Consider the following 26,069-nt stretch of genomic DNA (forward strand, 5'->3'; position numbering starts at 1 on the left):
AAAAGTAAGCGTTACTGTGAAAGGGTTAAACTAGAAGATGTTTAGGATTTTTACCACCATGGTCTTGCAGTAGTACTATTTTTAAATTGAATCTTATTGGTCATTGCTTTTGTTCGATCATTCAGTTATGCATACTAAGCAAATGCAACAATTTTGCGTCTGGCAAAATGGAGTGAGAACGCTTTTTATTTGGAATTTTTGACTATTACAAATTCAATGCAAATTTTAAATTTATTCTAATCCATAATGTCCAATAACAACGCAAAAAGGGACTGGATAGAGTTAATCAAAAATAATAATATCAATTTTTATACTAAAAAAGGAAAGAAAAATCTATATTTTGTTGGTCATCGTAACAGTTTAACTCACGCATGAGGTTGGAAGATAAGTACTGTTACTTTTATTGTGGTTGAATTTGGGCCTTGGTTTTATGAAAGCTATCCATGTATTGACAATGCATTAATATAAAATGTCACTCATATTAAAAACAAGGGTTACTTTTTCCTCTTTTTGATTTTGAGATGAATATTCAATGAAAATATTAATAACCAGGCTATTTTGATCTCTTTTTTTGGTGATAGGATGGCAGGTGATATGATTATTACCAAGCTTGATTTTAACTAGCTGGATAGCATTTCTTTATTTATGTATTTATTGTGTTTTCCATGTTATATAAAACAAGGACTGCTCATTTAGAGAAGTCTTAGCAGAATCTAAAGAAGCCTTACCTCATTGTGAGCTACTTGAGAGACTGGGGCCATTCTATAAATGGTTGATCTCCTTATCTCTCCCTGTTTTTGTTTTAGAGATGGGGGTCTCACTCTGTCCCCCAGACTGGAATGCAGTGGTGCAATCATAGCTTACTGCAGCCTCGAGTTCCTAGGCTCAAATGATCCTCCTACTTCAGCCTCCCAAGTAGCTGGGACTACAGGCATGTGCCACCAGGCATGACTAATTTTTAAAAGTTTCTTTTGTAGAGACGAGGGTCTCTCTATGTTGCCCAGGCTAGTCTTGAATTCCTGGCCTAAAGCAATTCTCCTGCCTTGGCCTCCCAAAGTGTTGGGATTACAGGTGAGCCACTGTACCCAGCCTGGTTGATCTCTCTATTTAAGATTAGCTGATAGAACATACTATGATGTTGTGTTATACAATGAGTTTGGTACTAAAAGAAATCAATGTACTCTGCTTTTATGAAGTATGCATATTTTTGGAAAGTTTCGAATTCTACTATGGAAGTAAGAAGGTATGAAGAGGCCCAGAACAGATGAAAATTACAATTACCCTTTTAAAATGGGAAATATTACTTTCTGTTTTTTCTGAGTATATTTTTTCTAATTTGCAAGATGACTATATTTGATTTTTCATGTGACATTTACAAGGGAGTATCATTTTATTAATAGTGACATCTGACTGTGGGCATTTTTTCTTCTAATTAATTTTGTTTTGACTAAGACTCTTTTTAAAAAATTAATAGATTTTATTCTTTTAAAACAGTTTTAGATTTTTTTTTAGAATAGTTGTAGATTTGTAGAATAATTGAGCAGATAGTACAGAATTCCCCTATGCTGTCCCCACTCCACCACCGCACACAGTTTCCTATTAGTATTATTATTAATCTTACATTAGTATAGTACATTTGGTGCAACTGATGAACTACTATTGACACATTTTTATTAATTGAGATTCATAATTTATTCATATTTTTTAAGATTTCCCTTTTCTGTTCTGGAATCCCATCCAGGATACCTTGCTACAATTTAGTTGTCATTCTCTTTAAGCTCCTCTTGGCTGTGACATTTTCTTACACTTTCCTTGTTTTGATGATTTTGGCAGTTTTGAGGAGTACTAATCAGGTATAGACTGTTCCTTTATTGGAATTTGCCTGATGTTTTCTTCACGATTAGACTGGGGTTTTAAGTTTTTGGCCTGAAGATCACAGAGATCTTCACTATTTTCACCTCATATCAAGGGTACATGCATTAACATGATTTATTGACTGTTGATGTTGACCTTGATCACCTGGCTGAAGCAGTGTTTGTCAGGTTTCTCAACTATGGAAGCATTACTTTTTCTATACTATATTCTTTGGAAGTCTCTATGTACAGCCCATACATCAGTGGAGTCATACTCCTCCTCCTTTGGAGTGGAGTATCCACATAATTTATTTGGAATTCTGCAAAGATGATTTGGACCAAAATTATTTTGAATAGGTGGGTTTATCTGGGTTTGGGGATTATCCTTCTAAGCATTTTGTGGTTATAATTCTGCATGTTCTTTTGAAAAAGAACATTCACTTGTGTGTCATCTGCCTCTAGATTATAAACGTCATTAATTCCATGGACTCCCGCAAGTCAAGGACCTTAATTGTCTTCTTTCATTCTGGTACTTAGAAAGCCCAGAATAAATTACAAGCTAGATTAAAAGGAAGAAACAAGCACCAAATGACCATCGAAGACATTTTCAATGAACATTCTCTGAAGTTAAAAATTATATTAACATAAAACACTTTGGCAGCTCTGACAAATAAAATACGATAAACCAATCTTCTTCACTGCAGGTTCTTCTGTGAAAAGGAAAGTCATCCTGAAAGTGAAAGGAATTTTTAGTGTTCTCTCTTTGGTTTGGAATTATTTTGATCTGGATGGAATTATTTTGATCTGGATTCATCTTTCTTTGGAAACTTAAATTAATAGGTATTTTGGCTGTCATGAGGGGGTCTTGACTTCTCTTATTTAACAGATGAATGTCCAGGAAACAAATGACTTTCATGTCCAGAAGAGGGACGTCTTCCAGAGGCTGAAATTTGAGTTGTCAGAAGTATTTCTCCTCTACAATCGTTGGGAAAAGGAGCACATTTATTTTCTAGGGGAACTGAAGCATAATGAAATGCAATCTAAGAACATGCAAACTTATTATCTACCAGGATGATTGAATGGTTCCAATCAAATGAAGGATAGAAATAGAGGCTTTATATTCAGATTTTGGAAAAATGACTCCACAGTTATATTTAGGCACAATAGTGCCTGCAAATACCTGAAATAGTGGCAGTCTGTGGCTTGTTTATAACATAATGAATATATTTGCTCTTTGAAACTTATCATGGGATCTATGCAAAAAGCTTTCCAAATTATTCCTGCAAATGGAAGAAACATACTTTATTGTGGATGATGAGAGAAAAGCTTCTCCTAAGTGATAGGTTGGTATTATTTTTAAATTGGCTCTTCAGAGGGCAACCATTATGCCAAAGACCACTTAGAGTAGGTGGACTCTGTCACTTTAAAAAAGTCAAACATTTTCTTTATTTCTCCCTGTCTTAGAAACTGCTGTGAAGTGGTGCTATGGCATCATTAGCAGTAGGACTCTTTTGATAAGAATATTCCCTTTTCCAGGTCTCCATAGATAGAAGTCTTGGTACTAGAGAGATAACCTTTTTAAAAACATAAATCTGATGTCACTTGCTACTTAACATTTGTCAACAATGAGTCATTGTTTTTAAGTTAAAAATAAAAATCTGTGCCCAGGCGCGGTGGCTCACGCCTGTAATCCCAGCACTTTGGGAGGCCGAGGCGGGCGGATCACGAGGTCAGGAGATCGAGATCATCCTGGCTAACACGGTGAAACCCCGTCTGTACCAAAAATACAAAAAAGTTAGCTGGGCGTGGTGGCAGGCGCCTATAGTCCCAGCTACTCGGGAGGCTGAGGCAGGAGAATGGCGTGAACCCGGGAGGTGGAGCTTGCAGTGAGCCGAGATGGCACCACTGCACTCCAGCCTGGGCAACAGCGAGACTCCGTCTCGAAATAAATCAATCAATAAATAAAACAAAATAAAAAATAGAAAATAAAAATAAAAATCTGTAATGTGGTCCACAACCCCACAAGAGCGTTGGCTCTGGACAGTTGTTTGGCTTCAGCTTGTGTCCCAAGGACTTGGCACATGCCTCCTTCTGTCAGAAAAACATCTTCCTTCACCTTCCCCCCGGTTAAATTTTACTTCTTGGGCCCAGCCCTGAAGTTACCCATAGGAAGCTTCTCTGACCTCTTAGATGCCACCAAGCTCCTTTGCCCTATATTCTCCTAACTCCCTGAGCTTGTCTTTATCACAGTTAACTGTTAACTATTAACTGCCCCCACTAAATTATTAGGGCAGATACCACGTCTATTTGGCTCACCTCTAAATGCCCAGACACATAGAAGGTGCTCAACAAATACATAATACATGAATAGATGAATGGAAATGAGTTATATATTCTATCCTTGGATACATTTTCCAAAAACTTAATGCACTCATTAGCATAAGCAAGTTTGTTCCCTTATAGTAATAAGGGAACAACAACAAACTTGCTTATTCTAATAATATTATTATATAATAAGGAAAGGAAAGGTCAGCTTTCCCTTGATTTCATGTCAACTATGAGATGGCCAGATGAAGATAAAAGTTAAGCACGTGGGTTTTGTGATCGTACAGGCCCAAGTTCCAAACTTAATTCCACCACTTACTGGTGGTACGATCATGGAGAGTTACCTAAACTTTCTCTGTATTCCAGTTTCATCATCTGTAAAATAGGTCAGACTTGGTTTGGAAGCCCCGTCCCACCAATTATTAAATGTGTATCTTGGTTTAGGTTAATAATCCCTCTAAGCTTCAGGCTCCATAACTATAAAATAAGGCTAACTATTAAAGGCTAATAGTATCTACCTATCTATCCTCTCTCTCTCTCTCTCTCTCTGTCTCTCTCTCTCGGTTATTAGGAAGACTAAATGAATATAGTCTTCCTAATAACCATAATATGTATATTATCATCACACATTATATATGTTAAATGAATATATGTATATATTTGCTTATAAACATATGAAAAGGTGTTCAACCCATGTAGAGTAAAACAATAAAAGCAAATTAAAGCAATAGTGTGACGTTATTTTCTACCAGAATATCAAAGACAAAAAATCGACTAATGTACGTTGTTGGTAAAATGTAGAGAAAGAGGTATTGTTATACACTGTTGGTGGGCACACAAAATGGTGAAATATCTTTGACAATATCTAAGAATATTGGAACGCACATACAATTGGACCTAGGAATTCGGCTTCTAGAGTTTTGACCTATAGGTATAATCATACACATTCACAAAGATGTGTGCACAAGGGTGGCGATACAGCATGGTGATAACAAACTGCTGGAAACAAAAAAGTTCAGCAGGAGGACCCATCAAAAAATCGTGAAACTGATAAATATTACATGGTTGTTAAAATGTACTGATAGGGAATTATCTCTCAGATACACTACTTGATGAAAAAGGAATGTAAAAAGCAATATTAATTGTGTAAAAAAAGACCACTTATGCATGTATCCAGTTGTTTGAATGGGCAAAAAATACTTTTGAAAGTTGTGGTTGTTCTTACTCCTATTATTACATCTTAAAGTTGGGTTGCCAGAGAGATCCCTGGGCTCCTCCACCATGGAAAATACAGGAGTTCAGAGTGGCAGGATGGCTACCATGGGATGAGTTCAACAGAGGGAGAGGACATGCTGCCCCACAGGTGGCAGTGGAGAGACAGAGAAGCCCTGAAATTCTGGCAGACAGCCTAATCAAGCAACTGGGCAATGGGTATTAGGGATGGGCAGTGGCATATTGAGTCCTCATAACCACTTCAAAAATAAGTATTACTTCCATTTAATAGATGAGTGTATAGAAGTTGAGTAGCGTGTCCAAGGTCACACACTCACCAGTGTGAAGCCAATATCACACTGTGGGAGTCTCAGTCTAGAGACCACAGCTTTAAGCACACTTACATATATTGTCTCTATATAGTGTTTAGGGATCCTAGTGCTATTTTGATTCAGTCTTAAAGTCCTGATACTTCTGACTGATACCCTTGCTCAAGTAAGCACTCTTTATTAGAAATGCAGGTCTACTCTGTGCCAACGATTGCACTTGAAGCTGTTTTTGGTAATTTTTGGAAGCTCCTTTATTCCACATTTGCAGTCTCCCCAGTTTCAGTTTGCTCTGGAGAAAACACTGCTTGATGGAATCCAGACTTCATGAGCCCTCCTACTGATCTGCAGCCATCAACGTTTTCATTCAGGAAGGTCAGCTCAGAGAAGAAACACATCTCTAGACCTTTTAGTCGTGGAACTACAGAAACAATAAACATTGTTTTACCTTAAGGGGTACTCTTACTTTGCTGATCAGTGTAGTTAGAAAATTACCAAATGCTGTCAGATCTGCCTGTGCCCCCAGTGAATATATTTTGGGCAGTTTCTTTGAACTGATGGAGAAAGTAGGGTTAAAGCTGATATTCAATCAAATGTCACCCAGATCCAAGTACTGTATAACCTGGAAAATTTTTGAAGAAACTGCTACCTCCTAGCAATGCTCTCCATTCCAGTATACTCTGAAGTATAAGAACTTTGGAAAAGAGTTTGGTAGTAATTAATTTGTCCAACTGGGGACAATCAGCTGGCAAATTGATATTTTTCTTTTGAAATTATATTTTAATAAAGGTATTTAAAGACTTGAGATTTTTAAAAATCATTCCACTGCAATATAATGGTTAATTCTGGGAACTCTATGAGTTTGATTTGTATTTAAGATTTTTACAATCTATATATAGGTTGGCCTTTAATAACCATTTATACATTGCTTCTTTTTATATAGGTCATGTATTCTCCTGGGAGAGTAACAAGATTAGAAATAACAAATACAGTACAGAATAAATTAAAGTGCTTCAAACTGCATTACATAATTTCAGAAAATTGGTTTCACACTGAAACGTTTAAATAAGAAAACCAAATGATCTCAGTAAAAAAAAAAAAACAAAAAAACAAAAAAAAAACCTCATATATGCATTTGAATTGCTATTGTTTAACAAATTTTATCCTCAACAGTGTGGTACTGGTATCTTTTCACAGTGTTCCAGTAATGTGGCAGTTCGTTTGGGTCAAAATGGATAAAGTTATTATCATCTTTCTTTATTTCTGGTTGTTTAAAAAGTTGGTTTCATTCTCCTTGAAGATGAATAGCATTTATTAGTCAAAACATCAAAGGACTATCATAAAAGTAATTGTATTTTTATATATAATTCTCCAAACTCTTGTATACAAAATGTTCTTATTACACTTGGTGCAATAAATTCAGAGGCTGTTACGGGATGGGAGATAGCAAAATTGGGACCAATACTTTTCTAATTACTTAGGAAAATAAAAAGTGGGGCTTGGTTTTCCTTTCACAACTAAGTGATGGAGACACGGCGCTCCAGAGAGTCTATTATTCTGGCTGGTTTTGTTTGTTTCTGTGAAGTTTAGCATCACTCTCCTTGTACCGAGTCCTCAGGCCTTTTTCAATTTTTCTATTCGTGCATTAAAGGCCTCTTCCTGTATTTGCAGTTTTTCGTTTATCTCGGTCTGTGAAGACAATCATAAAAAATGTGGTTATGATGGAGCTATCTTTTGCTGCACATTGTCTTTGTGGTTTTGACATACTATAGTGCCTAAAGACAGACATTATCCCTCACACACCTTCCTGTTTTGCAGACATAGCTGTGTTTCAGCCTGTAGTGATGTGATAACACTTTATCATATTTCTCTGCACATTTCCAATGTATAGCATGTCTGCTATGAACAGGAAGTGGTATTTGGACAGCCATTTTTCACATAGCCTTGTGTTGGAAGATAGGATAATTTATCTGTATTTTCACACAGACTTTACCAATAAGCACCGAATCAGAATAACTGCTTTGGGCTCAGTTATTGCAGTGTTGTGGGTCCCTCCACCCATCTGCAATGGATGTCTGTGTCTCCTGTGTAATACATTCTAAATGAGATCCCAGGAAGCTTCTGTTGTGAAATAACAGCACAAATAATCTTACAATTAGAACAATTCCCATAATTAAGAGTATTCATCATACATTAGAACTCTTGGAATGATGCCACTTTGTGATATATTTTTGGTAAAAAAAGTAAGCAATTGCTCTCAGGTTTTGTGATTGCTGAGGTGGTGATAGCATTTTGCCTCTGGCAGTGATCTTCTGCGGACTCACATTGCTACCTGCACAATTCCATAAATACGTTCGCATTATCTGGACATTAGTAGCCCTGGAAATGTCTTCCCTTTTTCACAAGGGATAATACAATTACCTACAGAAAAACCAGTGGTGGTTGACGTGGCAAAATTGATGTTTTTGTTCTTGTTTAGGTGATGTTTAAAATGTCTACCACTGTATAAGGAGTAGCTTATACACATACGTGTTAATAAATTCAAAGTTTAGATTTCTAATAGCTATAACATTATTTGAGGGCTTCAGGGTAACTGTGCTTTGCAAACCTTTTATTATTTTAATTTAGATAGAAGACATTTAAAAAAATCAAATACTGTTTTAAGCCCAGATATAATTTTTCATATTTATTTACGAGAGTGTAACTATAACAGATAGTTGTGACATGTCCATGCTGCCTTATCTGATGAGATTTGATTTCACCTCACAGTAAGATTTGATATTTCTGGAAAGATCGTATGTGTGCCAACAATTCTGGGTTCAGAATTCACATAAGTATCAGTCTCTTCTGGTTCAAGCTTTAGTAAACTTTGGGATCAAGCTCTGGCCTCTGGTTTCTTATCTTTTCCTTTCTTGGTGGTTGGGTGGAGGAGGCAAAGAGGGATGGAGCGGTCCTCCAGGTCACAGAGGAACTCTTCCTTTAGGATGCACTGACTCTAAAGAAATCATCATCTATGCATGATTTTAGGTAGGGTCGAAAGGAGCACTGGTCTTGGACTGGGAAGATCTAGGTACTAGTTCAGCTACGTCACCTTAGGTAAGTCATTTCACCACCTGGATTTTAGCTCTTATCTTAAAAATTAAATGGGGGAATAGGATTATGTTAACATCACACTTTAGTTTTTGAATTCATAATTCAACTTCCAATTTTGTGATATACTTTACCAATGTTATCTTTCATTGTTATGATGTCATGAAATAATTAAAAATCTGTTACTCCTGCCTTATTAAAATAAATTTATGGCATACAACATATTGGACCACATAGGGATTAAAATGGTTTGAAATAATTTTACCACAATTTCAAAGGATTGGGAAGAATTGCTCCACTCAAACAATCAATTCTTCCCACTTTCTATTAATGTCCCTCTATGCCCACCAGTAATCTCATTTCTTTTCAGCTAAGGATTGATGTGCTTATCATCTACCAGTTTCTGTTTCACTACCACATAGGGATTTTACATTCACTTGGAGGCCTTTCTGGTATTTTACTGAGACAGAATTTATCAAAACAAGTGTAGGCCTTGGGAAAAGGTTCATGAAGGTGCACCTAAGAGAGTGGCATACTGACAGAGGTGAGTAATGTCTCAGATCTCCAGACCTTAGGCTTAGTACTTTAGTTCAGTCACAACCAGCAGAGTTTGGATCTAAAGGCTCCACGTCTAGTCAAGAACAGGCTGTCATTAGCCGTGTTTCCTTGTCATTCTTCAGAACCTTGCTGAACAGACAAGCAATCCTGCAAATACTATGGTTGAGCCTGGTTCTATTTTTCTTTTTTTAAGGAAAAAAAAATAGGTTCAGTAGTCTCTCATTGACCACTTCTTTGAGATGATCTCATGCTCAGCTTTTCTAACCTGGAAAATTCAAGTTGACCTAAAAACATCTAGGGTCCCAAGATGGCAAACTTCCCTCAAAGTTTTTACATTACCCTATTGCTTAGACAGGGCCAACAGCCAACATGTAATGTAAGAATTTAGTGTTAGCATTCATATTTCTCTGAAATGTAATTCTTTAAATATATTTAAGTTTGCTCCATTGGGTATAATTTTTATTACACAACTCAGGGCCAAAATAATTTCATTTTGAATGTATCTTTAAAATTAAAATGCCTAAACTATACAGGCTTAAAATGTTTGCTCTATTCAGTATAATTTTAATTAACATCTCAGGGCCAAGATAACTTCATTCTTAATAAATCTCTAAAACCATAAAGTGAGTCAATGGGAAAATAAGTGAATTAACATAAAAAACTTATGGATTCACACTACATTTTCAGAAATTTCTGTATTAGAGAAGGTAAAATATGCCTGAGACCACATAGAAAAGGAGTTTTGAAAAAAACTGTACTTAGAACATGAATTATTCACTGCCTTTTTTTTGCAAAAATTGTAATAACAGTATGACTTTTAAACAAAGTAGGAGAAAAAAATCTGTGAGAAAATGTAAAACATCTTACGAGTAGTGATTCATTAAATGTTCCTACAGCAGGTCAGTGTGTTCAAATGGCTTATATACACTGACCACTGACACATAGCTACCTTTGAAAAGGGATATGGCAGTTCTTAGAGCCAGGAACACTGGAAGGCAGGTTTTAGAAGTGGAAAATAACCTACACATCTAAAATAGGAGGAGGAATTTAGGTAAGCAGAGAGTAATTACCCAACTTGGAATTTGACCAAGACACAAGGGTAAACATGGAAAAAGTGCCATACCACGGGAGTATTAAAATCCAAAGTGGTCTGGTTGTGATATTAGAAGTTATGTGGTTTTTGTGGATAACGCTGGAATTAGAACTAGAACCCAGGTCACAGCTCCCATTCAGGGTCTTTTATCAGTTGTCAACCCTGGGAACTCTGGACAAATAACTTAAGTCTTTCTGTGTCCCATTTTTTCAATTTATCAGGGGAAGTGCCTGCCTAACTCACATGGAGTTTACTAGGATTACTGACAGAAAATACATAAAGGGGTGTGCCATCTTGAGCCATTGTATAAATCCACATCATCATTGAATATTTCATTGAAAAATTGGCAGTAATTTGGCCCAGGCTGATGTCTACAAATCCACTTACTGTGGAAATGATTGTGGCACCTAGCGATTCTGCATCCCTGTCCTCTGGTCCACATCCTCTCCATGCCTAATTACATTTAGGTGAGCAAGCTATTGAACTTCCAGGATGGCTTCAGGCCAATGGGAAGATAACATATAGACACACAGCTATCATATAGAATAGCGGTATAAATGCTGCAGACTGTAATTTTAAAATCATTTCAATGAATAGTTAAAATGTACTGTTCACTGCATGGAACACAGCTTTGGTAAAGACGTTTTCAATTTTTTGGGCCTGCAAACAATTCAGTTACTGTCTAGTAGTTCCTCGGCAATAATTTCAGAGCTGTAGGATTGCAAAGGAGCCCAGAGCCATGATTATACATAAACTATATTTAGATGAAATGTTATCAAATCTAAAAAGGAGATATGTTCTGAACTCAGCTTAATTCAACTGCTCTCTGCCCTTCTACACAATAACCAGTTATTACATTCATGGAGTTGTTAACAATAAAGCTTTGTGTAAAACGTGTTCTTCCACTATTTCTGGTAAACACTAAACACCCCTTATTAAGCTGAGGACTTTGGCTGAGTCTGTTGGCACCAAATCATTAAATGTTCGTGTAAATAGTGCAATAACATTTGATGATTAAACAAGTAACAAGGTATGCTTATGCCAAGCTAATCTTTTGCTCTTTTTAAATTAGTTGTTAATACAGTGGGCTTTTAATATATGGTCTCATGTTCAGAAGACAACTAAATCTTCTCCTGAGATGCATTAATATTTTAAATATGCACTAGGTTGCCCTCCTGATTTATAGCCATTTCTAAAGAAATTGCAAATGTACTCAAAATATACATTTTACTTATTTAATCATTTGGCCTGAAAAATTATGTGAATTCCTATAAGTCTTTGAGTTGAGGTAGAAATGGCTGTTTGTTTTTTGAACAGAATGAGATGAGAAAGAGTTAAGCATAAACCTAAGCCAGTTAATAAATCATTGGCAGCTGCTATTCATACGGCTGCTGCCATCACCATGTCCATGTAGTTATTGGTGTAAACTGCTTAGCCATTAATGATAGGTCAAAAGGAACAAACTGTCTGAGAGGCAGTTCAAAGATCTGAAAGCCTTTAGAAATTTGGTGAGAAGACTTAGCTGAGGATTAAGGTTTGATCTTCAGTGTTTACCATTTAGAAATGCATTCCAATTCCTTTTGCATAAGCAACGTTTACAGTTTGACAAGACATGAAGCCTTTACCATGTTATTTTTTGGGTTTTGTTGTTGATTTTTTTAACTGATAACATGCACCACACTAGATGCTGTTGGAAAATCTATTTTGTGATCTTACTGAATCTCTGATGACTCAACTGAGAATTATGTGAAGCTGTTAAATTGAACTTCGTCATAAGCATCACTCATGCTGGCAGTGTGGGGAGTGTTTATAGACATTAAAGTTAAGGTTGGCTAATTAACCAGTAATAAAGTAAGTGAGCATACTATCAATACTGAGTACCTGAATGCCGATTAAAATGTCATCTGTGACTTGATCCAGCACTGATTTTACATCTTCAATGGTGAAACCAACTAAAGGATCCATGTTTGAGGTGTCAGTTTCTGGCTGAGACTCCTCAGGGCCTTGTTCTTGATCCAACCTCTAGAATATTGAAAGTAAATAGCACTCAGGTGATTTCTAGAGCATTCGGTGATTTATATGGAACCTAAAACTTCTTGTTTTAAATTTATTTCATTTTACTTTAAGTTCCAGGATACAAGTGCAAAATGTGTAGGTTTGTTACATAGGTATACATGTGCCATGGTGGCTTTCTGCACCTATCAACCTGTCATCTAGGTTTTAAGGCCCGCATGCATTAGCTATTTGTGCTGATGTTCTCCCTTCCCTTCCTTGCCCACCCTCCAAACGGCCCAGATGTGTGTTGCTCTCCTCCCTGTGTCCATGTGTTCTCATTGGAACCTCAAATTTCTATTGGATACTTTTCTAGCAGAAACAATATCAATCTGGGGGGAGATTTTGATTTGATGTTACTCTGTATTTATATACCTATTCATGAGGGTTATGACAGATCAAGTCATGGTACCAATGTGGTGCCCAGGGGAAAGTGAAGGTGGAGATTAGGGAGGGTAGGGTGGAAAAGATTAAAATTGCTGAACTACCATCAGCGGACTCATCTTTGAATCGACAGTTAGAGAAATATTTGTATTTGGTTGGGAAAAATTAGAGGCAAAGAAAATGAAGAAAACATTTAGTTCGTTTCCTCCCACCCCAAGAGAATATAATGATGAGGTAGGGTGAATGAAAAGACAAAAAGAAATATACCTTCATTTCTGTATCCAATATTGTGGGGGGCTCTATGAATGTTGAATATATATCAAATGAGATTCCTTCTTCCAGAGGATTTGGGAAAGGGCCATATGCAGACTTCACAACCTCTATCACTTGCTGATGGGAAGAAAAAAGTTGAATTATGACAGAGCCTTTGGTGAGCAACCACAGTTTCAGTCAGTTCCGTTATATATGTACCATAGTTCCAAGTCTGTTATCTTTCAAGTGCCACATCCTTTGAATTTTTGATGCCATTGCCCTTTTTGTCCTCTAGTGCTTTTTGAGCTCAATTTCTCAAAATTAACACTTTGTTTTCCCACTGTCTCATTTCCTTTCTATACTCTGTGGTTTAGGATTTCATGTAGTATCTCCTCCTTCTTAACTGTTTTGTGCTTCAGTATTCCCTTTCTCCTGACTACAAGCCCTCTGTAGGTGGAGAACCAAGTTTTAGATGCTCTATGTATCTTCTCTAGTTCTGGCAGAGGATTAGGTGTTTAATACACTTAATGTCATCCTGATGGGGACTGCTATTACTCGGCAGAATGTAGCTGTTGAAGTGGCCATCAAGAACTTGGTGATGAAGACAATAAGGGCTGCAAAGATTAATATATGAAGGCAGTAGATCAGGAAGGAGATTTGTCAAAAACACAGAGGGCAAGGGAAGACTTCACTATGAGTATTTAACAATTCTTTAGCAACAGCGTGCCACTCAGAAGGAGGCTGATGGTTGGTTACCACTGGAAATGAAGGAAAAGGAGAGTCAAGGAAGCCAACTTTGGCAGTGCTCATCTCACTCTGACTCAGGGGAGGGAAAGGGGAGATGAGGGTATTAATAACATTAAACATTTGATTCATTTAATTAGCTGTTCTAATTCCATGTCTAATAAGCAACATTTGATTATAATTTGAATTCCCATCCCAATTGATCTGTAGAGACGTGCCCACTTGAGGGTTCTCGTTTTCATGCCTACTACATGCCTCATTGTAAACTGATAAATTGTTTTGCTTTATAGGAGCTTGTTATTGTGGCCCAGAGATGAAGCCACCCACAGTATGCTGACAAAGTCAGGCCCTGAGATTAGAGCTTCAAACATAAGTTTGAAGACAAAATTTTGAAAATGCATAAATTCACGAAATAATTATCATACTGTGAAGCCTGAAAAAACACCCAATAAAATAATAATGCATTCATTTTTAATGTCTCCACAATATTTCAAATAAATATTTATGTTACATGTCATCATTTAAATATTAATGTTTTTGATTTAGATAGGTTTTGAAATGCACTGGAAGCTAAGTTTTGTTTTTGGTCTTACAAATGCTTACGTGTTTTGCATTGAATTAATATTATTAATTTTAACTTGATTTTATACAAAGTTGTTGCTTAGTGTAACTATATAGAAGCCCCAAAGTGTCCTAACTTTATAGGCAAAAAGATTTGGAAACCAAGAGGTTAAATGATTGGCCTAAGGTCAAATAATTACTTCTTGACAGGGCTGGGAGTTAAAGCCTGGTGTGCTGACTTCTTGTCCTTTGTGGTTTTCAGTAAACTGTAATACGTCATTAAGTTGCCATATTTGGAAATTATTGCTATTATCAAGCACTTAATTTTTATTCTGTTAGGTGACATCATTCCAGATTGTTTATCTTAAGTCAACTAAATGTTAATCAAAATAGAATATTGAGAAAACGTATCAGAACAGTTCTTTTCTCTTATGCACTTCCACGAGCCATTGCATTTTTCCTAAATGGGGCATACAATAATTTCATCTTCTCACGAAATGATTTGTACCTTTTTTTCAGCACTCTTGTTTTTCATCCTTCCCTTACCTTCTATTGCTCTTTATTTTACCAACCTAGGAAAAGGAGACAGCTAAACATATTTAGTGGCCTCTGAAACATTATAGGTAAAATAAGTAAGCTGCACATGGGAATCAGAGACAAGGGAAGATGATGAAGTATTTACTTAGTGGTATAGACTTTAATATACACTGAGGAACAGGAAGTTTGGAGTGGGGGTGGTGGGGATGAGTGAGACGTTGAAAAGAAGAGAGAAAGGAATTGAATGGAGTTTACTGAATTTACTGCAGGCACTGAGATAATCTGCAAGGTAAAAGTGCTGTTTTTAATGCAGTAGAATTTTTTCTGGTCTACTGTCACCATATTTGTCTTGTTGCTGAGCTTGGCCATACACAGGTTAGGTCTTCCTGCTCACTTGCCCTCACCCACTGCGGAAGTTCTCAACAGGTTGCCTCTCTAGCCTGGTAGTAGCAGATTCTACCACTGGCCCTTTTCTGCTTGTACCCATTTCCCATCACATCATACACTTAAATGTAAGCAGGTATTTGTGTCCAATTCTTTCATTTCTTTCCCTCACATCCCTGTCCTCTGGATTTCTTTATAAGACTCATCTGAATGACTCAACAACTACCCAGTTTCCTGGTCTTTGGCACTGTGTGTGTGTGTGTGTGTGTGTGTGTGTGTGTGTACTGGGCACACACTTGGAAACTTGGAACTTCCCAGCTTCCACATCATCATTTCTTTGGTGGAGTGAAACTCCCAAGAACCCGAAGTTCTGACTGAGAGCTGAGCTTTTCTTTGCCTTGATTTTTATGAGTGTAGCCCATATAACTATTAATTTGATTTAATTGGTGCACAAAAACTGGGGGGTGAGAATTTCTTTTCTTCAGGGTGTTTTGCGTACTATTAGTGAACCAAACCCTAGCTCTGTTTTTCTCTTTTATGAAGAATTACGTTTAGCTGTGTTAGTGAGATACTGCAAGGGAAAGAAATGTCCCAATTTCAGATGAGGGTAAATATAAAGTCTTTTCATTAATAATAATAAAGTACATTATCAAATATATGGTTTGAAATAAACTTAATGCCCAGAAGCATCGCAGTGATTTTTTTCACATTAAAAATGGTAGCCTTTCTAAAAAGCAAGTTTAAGGAAAATTAGAATCAATAATTGTGGTGAGAGCCCAGAGCCAGAAAATATGTTTAAATGAAACCGTCTGATGCAATAGTTTCTTTAAAAAATACAATTAGGCCTTTGTATTTTTTTTTAACAAAACCTCATGTTTTACAACATCGCTGGTTCTGTAATAAAATCTATTTAAAAACAGAGAGACATGGTCAGCTTTATTAAGTTAGATTTTCTGAAAGAACTTTATAATTTCCTCAAGTCTATGAATAGTTGAAGCAAATTAAATAAAGCTAGTTTTATAACTATTTTTATACATTCCTGTAGAATTGTAATTGTCTCATTTTTTTCCCTCAAAAGTCTAATATGTTACCTCTTAAATCTGGAAAAATAAAAACAGAAAAGGATCAAGAATGTTTATTAAAAAAACACTCCTATTTGGTACCCTGATTTAGCAACCTCCCTTTTTCTATATGAGAATAGCACCCATAATCTTCAGTTCAGGAAACAAAGGGAAGGCCTTTAAGTGAGTTGCCTGAGGCCTAATGCTGAGATTAAAAATCAGGAGTTTCTGATTATACACATACATCCATTTGGCCAAATGATTGGTTTTGCTTGACTTTCAAATACCCCCTAAATATTACTTTGAATGTAAAGCAATAAATGTGTTTCTCTTGCCATTTTTGAATGCTTGAACACAAATGGATATAATAAAAACAATCATGTTGTTCCATGTGAATGCCATTTATATTTTTTCTGATAATGAGCAGACCATTTGAACTAAGGTGAGTACATTAAAAGCTCTAATAAAGAAGAGAATAGATTTCTAAACAGAATAATGGACTGTTAAGTGAACATACAATAAATAACATCTACAGATGTGATTGCTAGAAAATTAGTTTTGCATAACTTGCCAATATACATTTCCCCCAGATGTTATCTGTTACATGAAAATTAAGTTAGTTATATTGTTCATTACGTGCACATTGCATTAGTGTTATTTAAGATGGTTTACATCTTTACTTGACTTGTGCTACAGTATTTAAAGTTGAATTGTGCTTAAAGTTGAATTGTGCTTTAAGTTGAATTGTGCTATGGCATTTGAAGAATATCAAGTAAATGGCTTTTTGGCATAATTTAATACTCGTCAGTATAAAATTTCATTGCTAAACATTATGTATCTTAAAAAATCAAGGTCGTTATTTACATGGCAAATAAAATCGTAAGAAATCTTTTAAAAATTTGCATATTCAAGATGAAATGGACATCTGCCATGGGAATAAATACTAAGAATTTTGAACTCTCTTGGAACCAAGTACAGAGTCAGTATGGATCTAAAAACATGCTTATAGGAATTAGACTCTGCTTCTAGATCTTACTATGTCTGAGAAGTGGTATAAAGATTTTATCTGAAAATTTTATCACTTCATGCTTTCTTTTTTCTATTTTCCATGTGAACATTATCAATAGTATGAGCTCTGATGTATTGTTTTACTTTAGTAATGCTTGTTTGGAGAAAGTATAGTGATTTGTGTGTAGTGTTTGTGCCACTAAAATCTATGACTAAGGGAATCATTATTAAATTATTAAAATCTATTATTAAATTTTTTGAGATATTAAATATGCAGTTGAGATTACAACTTTCCAATATTTTGAATAGCAGAAAGCAAGATAAATCTGCTCAAGCTTTTCTGAGCCACAGGCACATAGACAAAGTACTGGTTTGCTTTGTAAAGACATTTGTTTGGAATTGTCAGATGATGACTTCATATGTAAATCAGAACTTACTATAAAATGTCAAAGTTTCAAAAAGTAAACTTTATTGCAAACTTTCCTGACTATTAACTAAGGGAAAAAAGGCGCAGAAATTCCTGTAATGTTTTAACTATTTTCCCCCCTTGAAGAAAGGAATTACTCATTTGCAAGTCTAATTAAGAAGTACTTGTGTGGTTCTGGAAATTTTTAACAAAAACTTGCAACCCATTGCCCACAATATACGGCACATAAAGTAACAACATATGAATGCCACCTGCGAAATGCAATAAACTCTAGTAATGTCATACTGAGGCCATAAATTTTAAATGAAAAGAGGAAATTCAAAAGCCAACATTATCAGAGAAACTAATTAATCCATTTTTAAAGTATTTTTCTTTTGTGATAGGGCCATTATAAACTTCTTAATATACTCTGTAAATGTAGAATATCAATTCTGCTAACAACAGTCCTCCTCCTCCTTTGCATTTTTGACTTGGAAATAAATTTGCAAATGCAGCACATTAATTTTCTTTCCTATGCTTAATATGCAGTATTTACATTTTGAAAAGGTTCAAAATGTTGCCAGGCTTCTGCAGAGTATGAATAGACATCTAATAGCAAGTTCTATTTTTATCCACAGTATACTGGTAGTTTGAACATTTATAACTTAATAGAGCTTTGAGACCATCAGATCCACACATGCTAATCACCTAAACAGTGAACGGTAACACAGTACAACAAGTTAGGTCAGGAAATGAAGATTACCCATTCCAGCTGAAGCTGCAAGGAGAAATTTAAGTTGGCAGGCCACGGCCAACCAATTTGCAATCTGGCTAGGACACTCCAGTTAACACCTTTTGCCCATTTTTATTTATCTCTTTATTTGATCTTGTTTCGCTTGGGTTTCAAATAATCATTTTTTAAAAAGTTAGATGATTAAAGTAACTGATTCCAGAGTATTTTAGATGTCTTTTGACTTTTTAAGTGTACTCCTGCTTAAGGCCAATACTACAATTTGGAAAGAAATCTAAGTATTCCTATTTTAATACCTCAGACAATAAAACCCTCTCTAATGAATCAGAAAAGGAGCACCTTCTTGTAGTGTAAATGCAATTTAAAAGGAAAAGATGTTTTGATCTGGCCGTGGTGCAAACATTTCCTGAGGGATAGAGCAGTCCTTCAGATACCCAGATATTTTCTAAAGATGCAATAATCTGGAAGATATATCACTGAATTATAGGCTTTAGACTTGGCTCTATTCCTAACTGTGGGATGCTAAGAAAATCCCTAGGCCTCAGTTTATTTATCTGTAAAAGGAAGATAATGATAATTGCTACCTGGCTACTTCATCGAATTGTTTCAAGCACAAACTAGATAATGTGGATGAAAATGCTGGGAGTTCTTCAAAGGGAAAGTATTATTAAACCTCAAGGTGTATTATTATTATTACTTATAATTACTGTTATTATTGAAAGGATCATCTTTCTAATGCCATCATTGAAAGACAGACTAGAGTAGCCATATTGAGGATGCTGGTCCATGCTATTTTTATATGTAATTGTTAACATTGCTCAAGCAGCCCAATTAACTGGGAAGAATTTGTTAATGAGGACATGCCATCATTCTGTTTCCATATAGTGACAGTCTTTAAAATATCAAACATATATTCAGTATCACGTTATTTGAAGAGTTCCTTGGTCCCAAACAACTTCTCTTTTGAGACCTAGATAGAATGACATAATGAGGTAGATATGTAGCATAATCAGGATTAGGGCAAGCCACCTATATAGAAAAGGAGAGTGTTTACACCTAACTTTCCAATTAGAAAATCTGCCTCTCCCCTTCCCCCACCCAATTTATCACTCTCTTTATCTTTTGTTTTTCAGCTTCAAATACGGCCTGCGGTTGCCCTGATTGCATTCATTTTTAAAAGATTCCCTTAACAAATTTTGTCAAAAGTAAAGAGTCAGGGCTTACAGGGCAAACTTTCAACATGTCTCTCTTGTGAAAATGAAATACCGGAGCTCTTCAACTACTAAATTCAGCATTGTACTTTTGATTCTTAGATTGACCTTACCTTGCAACTTCCTCAGGGTGAGAGATGGAAAAGTATGGTTCCATTATAAATAGTTAAAAAAACTGAATGCTTTTCAAAATATTTTTTACAAGCCACTCAGAGTATATTTGTTTAGCTTACTAGGTTATACTCTAAAAAGCATACCCTTGAACTCAGTATAAAATATTTCAAACAATTCTAATCATAGATTTTTGGTTGGTTTCTTCTAGAGCATTCTATTTAAAATTGAGGTTTTTAATATTTAAAAATTTTATTTTATGGACATTGCATTTTCATTACATATTATGACAGCTTATATGAAGATGAAGCTATTTCATGGGTCTCATATTAGAGAATACTCTTTTTGAATAAGTACCTATAATTTGCAGAAATCATATGAGATAATAAATTATAATGGTTAGAACAGAAAGAAACTGCAATGGAAGAACTCTAGGTCCTTGGTTCAAGTCTTTCTTTTTTTCATGCACTTCCTGTTGACAGTTGAAACTACCTGAATAGGAGGAGGCTGAAACTATTTGGATAAAGCTATCATGTAATTTACTTAACTTCAAAGCATACTGATTGAACTGCACTTCAGTCCCGAAGTCCACAATTGAAAGGTGGGGGTGAAACTTCTTAAAACCATATTCGTTTAGAAATAAAAAGCTTTTGGTGCTAAATTAGAATGCTTGTAAAGTGCTATGAAATCTTTAGAGAAGTCAACCTAATATTATTATTTCTGACCTCTTAGAGCCAAGATGTCTATTTTAAGTAATCTGACATTAAAAATGTGCTGACAAATATAGATTTAAAAAACAACACAGGAAGTTGTAAATCAGTTGGTAACCCTTAGCATCAAGGAAATAAGAGACCATGAAAATGTAGTCATTTACTTTAGTCAACCTCAGCCTTAATTTTTAACTAAAGAAAATTTGCAGAAAGCATGATGTTTACGTTTAGATATTTTATTCATAGTTTGTGTGTTTCCCTTTTCTCCAGTAGGCTCATAAATTATTACCAGGAAACATGTTGTTACAGTTATAAATATTTCCCTGTCTGCTTAGCTCTCCCTAGCCCCTACCCTTTTTTTTTCCTTTTTTATAAAAAAGTCTCACTTACTGATTCTTTAACCGTATTAGGCACTTTTCTCTGGTCAGCAGGCAGGATTTTCTTGCTTTGGAGGAAACTACTGCCAATTAGTCATATGTGCTTGGCATTCCAGAAACAGGACACTTTCAGTGAGCACCCAAGCCCTTCCACCTAGGCAAGGCAGCCTTTTATTCCATATATGGCAGATGTCATTATTTCAATGACCTAAAGAAGCATGTCTTCCCTTATACAGAATGGGTCTAGGTACTCTAAGTTTCCCTGGCTTTTCTTGAAATCTGAAATCTTAGAAATTAACTACAAAACTGATTTTGTGGACAAAGGTGTACATAGCAATACATGTTCTCAAAAGAGACCTTTCACCTACAGTCTCCGAATCACGCTAGTTTAGTTAAAAATAAACAAACTGAAATAGCAGCAGCTCTGAAAAATCTAGGTGGTATCTTGATTCCAGATTTGAATGTTCTAAAAATGTAGATTTTTTTCCCCCTTAAATGTGTAGTCAGAGTTCTGGATTGGCTCTGCTGCTCAGTTGAGAGTAGGTCTGAGATGTGGTTTCTTTGTTTGTAAAATTAGGGAGTTGGACTAGGTCATCTCTAGTCCAGCTACAGATGTTATATCTTATGTTACTAAATTTCAAGTGGCTTTTTCTCTATTTATACAAAACTCAAAGTTGCTTGCCTGTGTAGATCCCCAGATTCAGTATTTTTCTGTCATGATGTAGAAGAACATTTGAATTACACATTTAGTGCTTACTGGAATCATCGACAGGCTGAAGCTTGTCCATTTATTTTTCCTTAATTACCTTCTCCAAACCTGCTCCTCCTCCAATTCCTTTGTCTTTTGGTGGCATCACCAGCTTCTCAGTTACTGGACTCAAAGCCTTGCAGCTGTCTTCAGTTATTCCCTCTCCCTTGTCCCTAACATTAAGTCAGCCATAAAACTCATTGGGGGCACCTACTGATGCCTGTCCCACCTGTGCTCTTCTATTTTTTGAAGGATTCAACTCCATGTTCTTGCCTTCACAAATTTCGAGCTCCAGCTGTACTAGACTACTCACTCTTTCCCTGCTTGCCCAGTGCCTGCAGCAGAGTGGGTGCTCCATAATTGTTATATGGAAAAAAAAAAAAAAAAAGAGAGAGCAAGGCAAAGCAAAGCAGAGCGAAGCAAAGCAAGGGGTGGAGGAAGCTGTGGTCTCAGCCCTGTCTTGCCTGTGCTGCTCCCTCTGCTGGGGGCGCTTTTCCCTGCATCCTGCCAGCCCATCTCATCCACCTGGACTTTCCACCCAGCTCAATCAACTCTGCGAAGTTTCTCCTCATCGCCCTTGTGCTCCCAGAGTATCTTGCTTATTCAACTTCATAGTATTTGTCACATTGGCCTTGAGTGACAGCCAGGTAGAGTGATCTCTCGCCATTGTGTGGAAACAACTTGAGGACATGGGGCACGTCATATTCATCTTAAGGACCCCTAGCTCAGGCCTTTATACACGGGGGGCATTCATTGGATGTTGAGTATTTCATCAGAGTATCTATCCATTCATTTAAAAATCTTCAGGGCTGCCTAGTTTGTTAGACCAGCTACAAGTCAGTTTAAATATTTTTCTTGAAAAATGGTAACACTTGGAGAAGCAAACCTAGTCATTGTATTGTTGCATCAGTGCAACTATCTGTATTTCGTATCAATGGAGCCCTAGAGTATTTGTTTGATTAGCAGAATGCCAAACAACCAGAGAGATTCTCACTTATTTGACTTCATTGATAGTTACTATTTTTTTTTGAGACATAGTCTTGCTCTGTTGCCCAGGCTGGAGTCCAGTGGCACGATCTCGGCTCACTGCAACCTCTGCCTCCCAGGTTCAAGCAATTCTCCTGCCTCAGCCTCCCAAATAGCTGGGATTACAGGCACCCGCCACCACGCTAGGCTAATTTTTGTATTTTTAGTAGAGACAGTGCTTCACCATGTTGGCCAGGCTGGTCTTGAACTCCTGACCTCAGGTGATCACCTGCCTCGGCCTCCAAAGTGCTAGGATAACAGGCATGAGCCAATGCACCTGGCCCAATAGTTATTTTTAACTGACTTATCATTAAACTCTTTTATAGACACAGTGTAGTTTAAAACCATAAAGAGTTCCTCAGAGATACCACACCCCTCCCCTAGCTCCTGATGAAAGTAACATCAAGAAGCGAATTTCTAGGAGGGCTGATAAGTTGCCTGACTCTAGGGGCCACGATTCACATTGCTTTCCATGAGCCTCCTCTGGTCCCCCACTCACAGTACAATGTGAAAGGTACCCACTGGAGTTGTTCAATGGGGAGGCCCTAAGGTCAGTGCTGGCCACCATTTGGGAATATAAACTGTGATGATGAAAAAAAAAAAAGCAGCTCTCATTTATTGAGAACTTACTCTGTGTTTGGCATTGGGCTAGTTAGAAAGCACGTTATAAATAGTAGGTCCTTCAAGTCATACTGCACTGGGAGGAAAGGTTTTATTGACTCCATTTTTTGAGAAAGAGCCAAAAGCTCAAAGAGGTTAAATAACTCAGCCAATGCCCCACAACTAGAAAATGGAGAATTCTATCAGAAATAGAACCCGGATCTATCTGACTCTGAAACCCATGCACCTAACTTTAGGGGAAGGTGCACTGTCACTAGTAGTTCATTATGGATTCCAAAAAATGTTTATCTCTAGTTTATATGTGAGGAAATACAGGTTCAGAAAAGTAGAATGACATGTGTATACTAGAGTTGTGAAAGCAGGCATTCTCTGATAAATTCAGAAAGAGAATTTGTTCACTGGTTCTACATCGTGTTGGCACTAACTACAGTGCATTGTTCCAAAATAAGTCAATGAAAGTCAGGAATGAAAGGTTGAATAGTTTTTAAAGATGGTAAGATATAAAAAGCATTGCGTGCATAAAGAAATCTGAGAACATGCTTAATTCATTTGTGTAAACAGGAAAGGGTAGGGGCATCAGTTTGCTTTTGGCCACTAAAACTGCATGTTCCTGCTCAAACAGCAATTTGTCCTATTTGTTAAAATTGTAATTACTGTTTTCATTGGAATCATAGTTTTCTCTAGGAACAGGCATGAAGAAAAACAACCAATAACCTAGACAGTTAAAAAATACATAGAGGAATGAGGATGGTCGTGTGACCAAAGCCCCTGTGATTATTCTTCCACTGTGGGCTGTAATGTGCTTTAAATCCATTTCCATATTTTTAATTAACACTTACTTCCAAAAAACTTTCTGGAGGCCATTTAAATCACAAATGGGGAAAAAATAAATTTACTTTTATCAGAAAATTGACTATAGACTATTTTGGTGGCTTTTATTATTTTTACATATTAATGATTAAAATTAAATATAGCCCGATTGTTCACCACAGAAGGCAGTGAAATAATTTTCATGGCTGATATAATTTTAAAGTCAAACCTGGGTGAATAAGATATTAGTTCTGTTGTGGATGAGTCTCATTGTCCATCCCATGGCTCTGATTCCTGATCAGACCCATCCGTTTCATAAAAGGAATTACACAGCTGTATCAAGTTACTCTTCTAACAGAGACCCAGGGTTGCATTGGCTTTTTCTCAACAGTGGTCCCACAGGGCCTAGAGTGCTGCTTCTGCCCTGTGGATTTTAGGCACCTATTTTCATGGTTTGAATAATTTATTTTTTTGAGTGGGAAACAGAGAATGCGATCTTACTGCACGAATACTATTTTAAAACTCTAACACCAAAAAAGCTGTATCATCTGCTAGGTCAAAACACTGTCATTGTCACTAGTCAAAGGCATAACTGCAGCTCTCTGAGGATTCACGTTCATTCACAGTTCTGCAGCAAGGGTCACAGTTTCCTTGTCTAGAAAATGGCCATAACAGTGGTTACCCACTGCGTGTTTTCTTCAGAGGACTAAATCAGTATGTGGAAGGTACTCACACAGTGCCTGGCACGTAGAAAAAGCTTAAAAGTGTGAGGCTTTTTGTTTTTTAAATTTCCATGTCACATATTTATGTCTACAACAATGCTAAACAAAGCTCTCTGAGGGTAAGGACTTGGTCTGTTTTGTTCCCAACTTCACTGCCTGGCAGGTAGCTAAGATATAGTGGGAAAATAATAAATATTTACTACAGAATTAAATGCAGGAAATAATTGTAGTTTTATATGGTCAGTAAGTCACTATATATTGCTATTTTCCCCTGTTATATAGTCTCTTGATTAATAGTGCCAAATTTTAGGGTTTTTTTTCCTGTATCTCCCCCTCTTCATCTCCCCAGTACAACCTATACATCAGGCTGCTCCTCATCTGGGTGTCCAATCCTGCTCCTTGGCTTTTCCATATTCCTCCTATGCTAATGGTCTTCCAAAAAGTGTCCATGCTAGATGAAGTTATGTAGAATGAATTGATTGTGGTGGTAAAACTGGAATATTAGGATGAGTATAGCCTATTATCTGATGAGAGAATTATTCTGGCCAAGAAAACTTTTGAAGGGTCGTTCTGGTTTTCACACTTGTATGAAGACAGCCTTGATATGAGGGTTTGCTAATGAAGCTAGTGAATCTGGCCCAGTATGTTAATTTACTTGATTCAGGGAACTTCCCAGTATTTATAAATTAACTCTGTACATTAGGCAACAAATATTTAGATAAGAAAATCAGAAAACAGCACATTCTGCAACATAGAACTTCAGCAGATTGAAGTATCAATCGACTCTAGCAAAGCTAACATGGTTTAAGTAATCAAAACCAAGCAAGGACAATGAGCTACTGTTGGGAAATTCTGCTAGAAACAAGAAACCAGGGCTAAAAACATTCAAATAATAAAGGAACATTGCAAAACCAAACCATAGCATTAATTGGCTTAATCTAATTATACAATCTACAATTAAGCCTTAACATATTTCAGATTGCTAGTATCATTGGAAATACCAACCAACTGATTATCGTCATTGCCCCAGGAAAAGATGAAGGTTGTATCTTTGAAAGATCTGGTGTGCAAGGTATGTTTTGAAGAACAGATAGACTATCAAAATGTTATGAAATGACACATTCTATTTCTTTAGC

The 26,069-nt window shown here is 36.4% G+C and overlaps 1 protein-coding gene across 1 annotated transcript in view; it reads right to left on the reverse strand.

Annotated features, from left to right (window-relative positions):
- Positions 1-7,010: 7,010 nt before the first annotated feature.
- CABCOCO1 (ciliary associated calcium binding coiled-coil 1) overlaps positions 7,011-26,069 on the reverse strand; it is a 103,575-nt gene continuing 84,516 nt past the window's right edge. The window contains exons 6-8 of the mRNA XM_054436566.2: positions 13,161-13,283; positions 12,339-12,479; positions 7,011-7,405 (exon numbers count right to left, since the gene is read on the reverse strand). Coding sequence (XP_054292541.1) covers positions 7,331-7,405; positions 12,339-12,479; positions 13,161-13,283 — 339 coding nt within the window. The 3' untranslated portion in view covers positions 7,011-7,330. The remainder of the gene's footprint in view (positions 7,406-12,338; positions 12,480-13,160; positions 13,284-26,069) is intronic.

Source organism: Pongo pygmaeus, chromosome 8 (assembly GCF_028885625.2).
Source record: "Pongo pygmaeus isolate AG05252 chromosome 8, NHGRI_mPonPyg2-v2.0_pri, whole genome shotgun sequence".
NCBI classification, from domain to species: domain Eukaryota; kingdom Metazoa; phylum Chordata; class Mammalia; order Primates; family Hominidae; genus Pongo; species Pongo pygmaeus.